The sequence below is a fragment of the Hyperoodon ampullatus genome, assembly GCF_949752795.1.
Source record: "Hyperoodon ampullatus genome assembly, chromosome: X".
Lineage (NCBI taxonomy): Eukaryota > Metazoa > Chordata > Mammalia > Artiodactyla > Ziphiidae > Hyperoodon > Hyperoodon ampullatus.
This window is the reverse complement of record NC_136913.1, coordinates 59021940-59031736: the sequence shown is the minus strand read 5'-3', so window position 1 is coordinate 59031736 and position 9797 is coordinate 59021940. Positions and strand designations below refer to the sequence as shown.

At 50.8% G+C, this 9797-nt stretch overlaps 1 protein-coding gene across 1 annotated transcript; it reads left to right on the top strand.

Moving 5' to 3' along the window:
• Window positions 1-275: 275 nt before the first annotated feature.
• AWAT2 (acyl-CoA wax alcohol acyltransferase 2) lies at window positions 276-9489 on the top strand (the record flags this gene model as incomplete). The annotated part of the gene is given in 8 exon segments (XM_079728015.1): window positions 276-360; window positions 6942-7052; window positions 7419-7489; window positions 7730-7934; window positions 8163-8337; window positions 8921-9120; window positions 9339-9431; window positions 9434-9489. Coding segments are annotated over 8 exon segments (996 nt in total).
• Between the last annotated feature and the right edge of the window lie 308 nt (window positions 9490-9797).

The window sequence follows — 9797 nt, the reverse complement described above, 5'->3', positions numbered from 1 at the left end:
AGTGGGTAAAGTGCAGGTGGGTAGATGGTTGGAAGGAACTGGACAAGCAGATGCAGCATGTAGTCCTGTGGTCCTGTGGTGGGGGGAGGGCAGGTTAGGGGGTGGAGACTAGGAAGGGGGTGGAGACTAGGCAGGGGGTGGAGACTAGACAGGGGTGGAGACTAGGCAGGGGCTGAAGAAGAAAGCACAAAGGGAGGAAACCCCACCAGCCCCTGAGCAGGTGGGGCTGGCCAGCCCAACTGCACTTACCGGGAGCCACCGGGACCCTGGCCATAATGCTCTTGCCCTCCAAGAAGGACCTCAAGACCGCCCTGGAGGTCTTTGCTCTTTTCCAGTGGGCCCTCAGCGCCTTGGTTACCGGTGAGTCTTTGGCCTTTGGCAGGGTGACCAAAAGTTCTGGTTTGCCTGGGACTGAGGGCTTATAGGGTTTAGCAGGACTCTCGATGATGAAATCTGGGTTATCTCAGGCAAAGCAGGACAGTTGGCCACCCGGGCCTCTAGCCTGACGCGCTTGGGCATGGTCCGCGTGGAATCTGTGAGTGCGCACATGGGTATGGGTGCCTGCCTGTGCAGGAATGTGTGTGCACGTGTGTGTGAGCCAGCGCTGTGGCCAGTGTGTGTAGAGAGCCCTCCTGGGTCGTCAGTGGGGCCTGGAAGGCATGTCTGGGGAAGATGGGGAGCAGCTCCGCTGAGGCCTGCCAAGGAAATGGGCTTAGCTGCAACCTTGGGGACCTGAACAGACCATCGATGTGAGACAGTTGTCCTGGTGGCAGAGGGAGCTCTGAAAGCCTCTTGTCCAAAATAATTCATCCATTTATCCATCCATTTTCCCCTTCTATCCACACCACAAATACCTTGTGAAAGTTCCTTAGATGCTTGCTATGGTACTGTAGGTGCTGAAGCAAACCATCCCTATGGGAGGGGGGGCCTGGAACAAAATTCTAATTTTTTTTTTTTTTTTTTTTTGCAGTATGCGGGCCTCTCACTCTTGTGGCCTCTCCCGTTGAGGAGCACGGGTTCTGGACGTGCAGGCTCAGGGGCCATGGCTCATGGGCCCAGCCGCTCCACGGCATGTGGAATCTTCCCGGAACGGGGCACGAACCCGTGTCCCCTGCATCGGCAGGCGGACTCTCAACCACTGCGCCACCAGGGAAGCCCAAAATTCTCATTTTTTAAGTGGTTTAGGTGAGTACTTTTCTGGAGGCAGGGTCATGACCTAAATGACCTTGGAAGATATCTGGGAAGGAAGAATGCAGGTGGGCCCTGGGAGCCTGGGACTTACCAGTCAATAGGGAGAGTGGGCTGGAGAACAGGGATTGGGGGGCTCAGATGCCTGCCTGGGGTGAGTATCAGGATGCTCGAATGCTAAAAAGAGCAGCGTTAACCTAGGAATTATGGGCAATCAGAGCTGGAAGAGACCAGGAGAAAGGAATTCATATGTACCAGCTACTTACTTTGTGCCAGGCATTTGCATACCTATGGTTTAATTTTAGCCTCCTGCCAACCTTATGAGGTAGAAGCTATTGTTATGCATAACAATACACACTAATAGCTACACACACACATAATGATAGCTTGCACTCATATAGTATTAGCTAATATCTATTGCACTTTTTTTTTCATGCCAGACACTCTTCTAAGCACCTGACATGCCTAATCGTCTCCACTGCACAGATGAGGAAGTTGAGGTACATGCAGTACAAGTGGGCCATCCAAGATTGCACAGCTAGCAAGTGGAGGAGCTGGCCTGGGAGCTGAATCCACAAGGGCCTGATTCTGGCCTATGAGCTCCTGTCCCTAGCTCCTGCATCTCCTTACTTACTGCTGACTGGGAGGCTGGGTGTGGACGTGGCCCTAGAGTACGTTAGGCCAGAGAGGAAGGAGGAAGCCAGGCCTTCTGCGTATATAAACATTCTCGACAGAAAGGGGAAAAAGGTCAGCTCCGAATGGCCTCTTGCTGAGGACCAGGGCCCCAGCCGGGCCTCTGCTGTCTCCCTCCATGCAGCCCAGGCCTTGAGGCCGTCCCCTCAGTGAGAGCTGAGTCCCCTTTCTTGAGCTCTTGTCCTATCTCCACAGACTTGCCTCATTACCACCGCCTCCCCTCACTGCCACCATGTTCCCATGAGAGAGCAGAGTCCCCAGGGCCTAGGAGCTGACACTGCGTTGAGGGAGAAGTATGACCGTTATGGACGGCCAGCCCAGGCCAGGCCCACGTCGGGGGCTGGAGCCTTTAGGCTGGTAGTTCCCCTTCCTCAGTCTTGTCCAGAATGTTGCTCCTCAGAGGTAACCACTGTTAATAGTTTGTGTGTATGTAGCCAGAGATTATGGATATAAAAAAGTATATATATTTCACCTCATGCATGCGTGTGCATGCACATACACATATAGCCAAGGGGCAGAAAAATATGGATGTTAAAAACACAGTCTTGGGCTTCCCTGGTGGCGCAGTGGTTGAGAGTCTGCCTGCCGATGCAGGGGACACGGGTTCGTGCCCCGATCCAGGAGGATCCCACATGCCATGGAGTGGCTGGGCCCGTGAGCCATGGCCGCTGAGCCTGCGCGTCCGGAGCCTGTGCTCCGCAACGGGAGAGGCCACAACAGTGAGAGGCCCGCGTACTGCAAAAAAACAAACAAACAAACAGAAAAACAACACAGTCTTTGAGCCAGATTGCCTGTGTTCAAATCCCAGCTGTACTCCTTACTATCTGTGTTCCTTTAGCAGGTTATTGATTTTCTCTGAATCTTGTTTTCTTCATTTGTAAAAAGGGGCGTGTGAGAGTGTATTGATTGGGCTGGGCCACGTACGCTGTGGTAACCAAGTAATGTGGCGATCTCATCGGCTTAACTCAACAAATGCTTCTTTCTTTTTTTTTTTTTTTTTTTTGCTTTATAACAAATTTAATCAGTTATACATATACATAGGTTCCCATATCCCCTCCCTTTTGCGTGACAAATGCTTATTTCTTGTTCATGTTAAACATCCAACACAGGTTGGTGGGAGTCTCTGCTCTCTGTGGACACAAATGTTCAGACTGATGGAGGCCCCGCCAAACTGTGAGGCTGCAAAATGTGGCTTCAGAGATGACCACCAAGTTGGCAAGAAAGGGAACAGGGGCCTCACGCACACTCCTTTCTGCCACCACCAGAATGGCAGTTGTAAACAACAGTGAGCCTTATTCTGAACTTCGTTAATTATGAGGTTGAGATCTTTTCATGTATTTATCAGCAATTAGTATTTCTTTTTCTGTTAAGGGCCCATTCATGACCTTTGTCCATTTTTCTATTAAATTTGAGTTGACTCTTAGAGGACAAATAAGAAATAAATGAAGAAGGAAAAGTGTTCAGGGCAGAGACTGGGCAACAGCTGACAAGGCTGGGCTGAGGGGAGAGTGTAAAGCATTCAAGAAGTAGTCAGTGGTTAAGTGGGATGAGGGGGTAAGAGGCACAGAACTGACGCTCAATACATAGTGAATGAATGAATGGGAGAGAGAAGACAGAGGAGACCGGCAAAAGAGGCAGGGGACAGATTGTGTAGGGCATTATCAACCATGGAAAAGTGTTTGGACTTTTTCCATGTGGAGCCATAACTGGGTTGGGCACAGGGCAACGGCATCAGATTGGTGTTTTTGAGAGATCACTACAGTTAGTTCTGGGTAGCAAACTGATCATAGGGCGAGGCTGTCGCTCTAGTTCAGGTCAGAGATTGTGGTGATTTCAGCCAGCTCAGAAGTAATTGTGAAGGAGAGAAGAGCAGAGATTCGAGAAATTGGAGTAGAATTAGAAGGACTTGATGATCAGAAGATGTGGGAGAGAGAAAGAGGGGAGGCGAGACTGAGGGTTCAGGTGTACGTGTGAGTTGGAGGAGGGGCAGATGGAACAGAGAAGGAGAGTGGCTGAAAGGGGGGTGAGGACGGAGAAGTGTCCCAGAGGCCTCTTCATTAGAGCTTGACTTTGGGTTGTATGGAGAGGTAGCCTGGAGCAGGCAGAAGAGCACTGGGCCTGGGCTCCCAGGAGGTGACAGTTCCAGGGTTTGTCCCTCAGAGCCTTCCCAGCTCTTCACCCTATGATTCTGCAATGGAATCGTATCCATTTGGACCCTAATGGCCTTGAGAGAAGACCCTCACACGTAGTCTGTGAGAAAGATAAGGTGGAAGCTGGTGTTGTAATCCCCACTTGGCTGGTGAAGTCCAACGGCTTGTCTGTGGTCACACTCATGCTAAGGGGCAGATCCAGGATTTGTGTCACCACAGGGCACCCCACCCGAGACCACACTGCCTCCCAAGATGTCCCCAACTCTGTCTGGGTTCAAGCAAAACCTAAAAGAAACATGGACTAGACCCATGTGTCCCTTTATTTCTTGAAAAAGTCAAGTCCCAACTTTGTTCCTTTTTATGGCTGAGTAATATTCCATTGTACATATGTACCACATCTTCTTTATCCACTCATCTGTCGATGGACATTTAGGTTGCTTCCATGTCTTGGCTATTGTAAATAGAGCTGCAATGAACATTGGGGTGCATGTTTCCTTTCAGACCATGTTTTTCTCTGCATATATGACAAGGAGTAGGATTGCTGGATCATATGGCAGTTCTATTTTTAGTTTTTTAAGGAGTCTCCATACTGTTCTCCATACTGTCCTATGTACTGTACTGTACAGTCTCTGTACTGTAAATTGGTACATAGTGGTTGTACGAACTTACTTTCCCACCAGCAGTGTAGGGGGGTTCATTTTCTCCACACCCTCTCCAGCATTTATTGTTTGTATATATTTTGATGATGGCCCTTCTGAGGGGTGGGAGGTGATACCTCATTGTAGTTTTGATTTGCATTTCTCTATAATTAGTGGACTTGAGCATCTTTTCATGTGCTTTTTGGCCATCTGTATGTCTTCTTTGGAGAAATGTCTATTTAGGTCTTCTGTACATTTTTTGATTGGGATAATTGCTTCATTTTAAATTTCTTTAGTTATCTCTTAGATATCTATCAGTTGTCACTAATTCATCCCCAAACTCTCCACAAACACATCAGGAATCTAGAAGTCTCTTCTCCTCACCCCCACTGTTTTTTTAATTTCCTTGAGGACCTAGCTGCTGGAGCCCAGCATCCTCCTGTTACAGTCCGGTCTCATGCACCGCTGTCACCTCCAGGGCCCGTGAGGCACCTTGGGTGCACAGTCTAAGAAGGTATTCATTCTCAGTGTTGTACAAGTGTTGGATCAGCACTTGCCTGACCCTGAGAGTGAATGTCTCCTTGAATTTTGTGCCCAAGGCACCTTGCTCTCCTCACCTTAGTCCTGGCCCTGCTCACTTCCTTTCTTTGTTGGATTTCTTTACCTGAATCCCATGCCATCCTGTCTTGCTTTATTCCCTCATTTTGGTGAGCACATCCTCCAGTCGTTTCCTGAGAAAGGAACGTGGGAGACAAACTCTCTGAGACTATATGTCTGAGATTGTCTTTACTCTCCCTTCATACTTGATTAATAATTTGGCTGCATATAGAATATCTTAGCTGTGTCCAGTGTAAGTATCTGAGTCTAGTGTCTCCTTGGTTAATTTTTTCAGAGAATTATCCTCCCATCGCCCAGCTGTGTAGTGGAGGGAAAGGGGTCTGGGGTTTTAACTACTTCTTTGATAGACTTTCAATCAAGCCCTGTGCCCCACATCTGCTTTTTGTGACACCTGGTTGTTCCAAATTCTGAGTCTTTCCTAGATTCTCCAGCGGAAACAGGCTTGCTCTTGTGGGCATACACCTTGCAGGTAACTGCATTTCAACTTTCTGGTTCTCAGTTAATCCTTCTTCCATCCACTGTCCAGAACGCAAACATTTTGCTGCTAGCTCTCGCCCACCGTTGGCGTCTCTCCTTTTCCTTGCAGAATCTCTACCTTTTAAAACATCCCTGTGGTAATTTTCATGAGGCTCCAGCAAGGAGTCACGATAAAAACGTGTGTTTATTTTGCCACATTCAATTAGGAGTATTTCCTGTCTTTTCTAAACTTTCTTTTGACCCACTTTCTCTCACACAGTCTTATTCACATCTGTTTTAAAAACTGAGTCCAGGGCTTCCCTGGTGGCGCAGTGGTTGAGAGCCCGCCTACCGATGCAGGGGACACGGGTTCGTGCCCCGGTCCGGGAAGATCCCACATGCCGTGGAGCAGCTGGGCCCGTGAGCCATGGCTGCTGAGCCTGCGTGTCCGGAGCCTGTGCTCTGCAACAGGAAAAACCACAACAGTAAGAGGCCCGTGTACCGCAAAAAAAAATAAATAAATAAAATAAAAATAAAAGTTAAAAAAAAAAACCAAAAAACTGAGTCCAGTAAGAATCCTGAGCATGGCTCCCTGTGCTCACCTCCATGAAGTCTGTCCTAACTACTCTAACCTACATTGTTCCTGTCTTGTTGGAGCTTAACATGGTCCATACCTTATTCTAGCCCAGCGTGGGTTCTCCTTTGTTTCTTGTTTGCCAACTCGTGTGCTCCAAACCTGTCTGAAGTTGGGTATACTCTTTCTCTGGTGTTCCCTCCACTGATGTCTCGCAGAGATGTGGAGAAGGAAATGTGAGTTGGAGGAAGACTATTCCTGGCTCTGTCTTTCCAGGACTCCCAACCTCTGGTGGCCAAATCAGCCTGACCCACCACTGGCTCCCTGTCACTGAATGCAGCCCAGAGTGGTGCTGGAGCAAGTCCTGGGGGGAGAAGGCTAACTGCATCAAGCAAAGTGGGGGAGGAAAACACCTTGCCTTCTAGACCTAAAATAGGTTCCCAAGGCCAGAGCGGGGATGCTGGTGCCACAGGCACGCAGGCCATGTGTTGGGTGAGGAGGTAAGAGTGTCGTGTGAGCCTGGCTGAGGGGGTGTGTGACCTTGGGGGTGGACAGAGCCCCAGAGGGCGGGCAAGTGTGAGGGACTGTTCACAGTTCATTGACTCTGGCCTGGGCTTCCTCCAGTAAGCACTGTGATCCTTGTCAACCTCTACCTGGTAGTGTTCACGCCATACTGGCCTGTCACTGTGCTCATGCTCACCTGGCTGGCTTTTGACTGGAAGACCCCTGAGCGAGGTGAGGGCCCTGCAAGGGCTGTGTTGCCACCCACCACATGCTCTTTCTTTCTCTTCTTATACTGTGGCCAATTCTGGACAGCCCTTCAGCCTGACCTTGCCTGGGCTGGAGAAGGTGAGGGAAGGGGTCTTTTCAAGGTGCCAGCGAGGCCCAGATAGGAACTGGAGTAGGCTAGGGGAGGGGCGGCTAGTACAGGAGAGAACTAGGCCTGTCCTAAACTGGCCCAGATGTTCATTCCCAGCCTAGGTGTTACTTAAGAGGGCAGGAAACAGCAGAGGGGTGAGGGCACTCTGAGTCAGGCCTTAAAGGGCTCTGAAGAAGACAACAGAGGTGGCCCAAGCTCAGCTACACGGGCTCTGTTCTCAGGTGGCTGCCGGTTTACCTGCGTAAGGCACTGGTGCCTGTGGAAACAGTACTGTGATTACTTCCCACTCAAGGTGAGGAGCTGCAGATCTCCACTTGGGCCCCATGCCCAGCCCCGAATCCAGTGGCAGTGGCTGGGTCAGGGTGGGGTATCATTCACATCGAGGCCCATGTGGATGACGTTCCCCGGAGCTGTGTGTTACACTACCTGCATGGCCAGCCAGACATGACAGCCCTTTCCTTTCTAGGTCTCTGGCCAGAAGAGGTGTCCTCTTCCCTGGCTATACCCCTCTTGACTCCACGTTCCTCCACAGCTTTTGAAGACTCACGATCTCTCCTCCAGCCTCAACTACATCCTCGCCTGCCATCCTCATGGGCTCATGTCCCACTCATGCTTTGGCCACTTTGCCACAGAGAAGTCAGGCTTCTCCAAGATCTTTCCTGGCATCACTCCTTATATCCTCACACTGGGGGCCCTTTTCTGGGTGCCTTTCCTCAGAGAAAATGTCATGTCTACAGGTGAGTTGGCTCCTAGGATGTAAAGCCAAAGAAATAAATGGCTCCCTGAGAAAGAGGTGTTGGGTGAATGGGTGAGAACAAGGCCAATTCTGTGACCCCCTCTGGTCTGAAAAGCTACCATATGTTCAGCTGCCTTATGTGAGGCTCTCCCCTCCTTTGAAGAGGTAGGGAGGAAAGTTAGGAGGTTTGGGAGATTACCAATGATCTTTTGTTTTTTCTGCCCACTAGGGGCCTGCTCTGTGAGCCAGTCCTCCATGGACTTCCTGCTTATCCGTAGAGGCACAGGCAACATGCTGATCGTGGTGGTCAGTGGCCTGGCTGTGTGCAGATACAGCCTGCCAGGATCCACCACCTTGGTCTTGAAGAACCGCACCGGCTTTGTACGCCCGGCCCTTCGGCACGGGTGAGGACACTTCTGGTCCAGACTGGGGAGAAGGGTTCCAAAAGCCCAGTGGGGAAGGAGGAAGAGGTTTTGAGGAAATGATATATAAAGAGGGAGGGGGAAAGCCGCTTCCGTGGTGGAATAGAGCCTGGATCACGCTCTAGAGGCATTTCTGCTTCTGAAGAAAGGCCAGCAGGCCAACCGGAACCTGATCTGCCTCAGACTAGCATCTCATCTGGGCCAGTCCCTTTGTGAAAGGTGACTGGCTGCCACCCTATCTCAGAGAAAGCCAAAATTACCGTGTGAGCTAAAGGGAAGAAACCGAAAAGAAATGGCCCTTGGGTCTTAGCTTCCAGTGTTTCAGACCTTGTGCATTTACAGGAGGGTCTGGGACTCGCTTCCCTTAGCTTGCTGCTACTTTGCCCCCAGAGGCAGCTTGGGGTAGACCACGAAGGCCCTCCCACCTAGCCTGGACCTGGGCCCAGCTGGGTTAGGGGCTGAGGAGCTTACAGGGAGACCCAGGGACCACTGGTGGTCAGCGTGTCTGGTTTTCAGCAGGGTCCCTACCTTTCTGGCCATCAGAGAACATGCTTTTCCTCTGCAGGGTGGCTCTAATCCCTGCCTACGCCTTTGGGGAGACAGAACTCTACATAAAGCAGATTTTCACTCCAGGGGGCTTCATTAATCGCTTCCAAAAGTGGTTCCAGAGTATGGTACACATCTACCCTTGTGCTTTCTACGGGCACGGCTTCATTGAGAACTTCTGGGGCCTTCTGCCCTACGCTCGGCCTGTAACCACCATTGGTGAGTTGGCCCTTGTGCTGGCAGCCTCATCTGGTACACAGGATCCAGTTCCAAGGCTGGACCTTGGCTCTGGCCATGTCCAGAGGCAGGGTCACTGGCCAGGATGAGCGCAGGGGTGGGGGAAGCGTGGGGAGAACCCGGGCTTGAGGGCTGTGGCCTATTCTGAAGAGTGAGCCATTCTGATGCTTTCCCTTTCCCTTCTCCGTCTCCCCTGGCAGTTGGGAAGCCTCTACCACTGCCCAAGATTGAGAACCCAAGCAAGGAGACGGTGATAAAATTCCACGTGGTCTATATCGATGCCCTGCACAAACTGGCCAGCACAAGACCAAGTTTGGCTTCTCAGAGACCCAGGAGCTGGTGCTAACTTGACAGACATCCCCCCGAGGTCTCTCAGCCTGGTTGGAAGGAGTGAAACAGGTGAACAGGAGGACAAAAGTCCTGATTCGGCCAGTCCTCACTGTGACAGGTACGTGTGTGTGGGTGCCTGTTGGGCTGTTTTCTGGATCCCTCTTCCTCCTTCATTTCTCTCTTTCTAGCTCTTCTCTGCCTTTTCCTCGGGGTTACAAGGAGACGGCCCCAAAGCCAGGGAAGGCCCTAGGGGAAAGGGGTCCTGAAAGCTCCCTCACACATGCCCACTCAGCATCAGCACTGAGGAAAACAAGGCACAGAACAAAAAG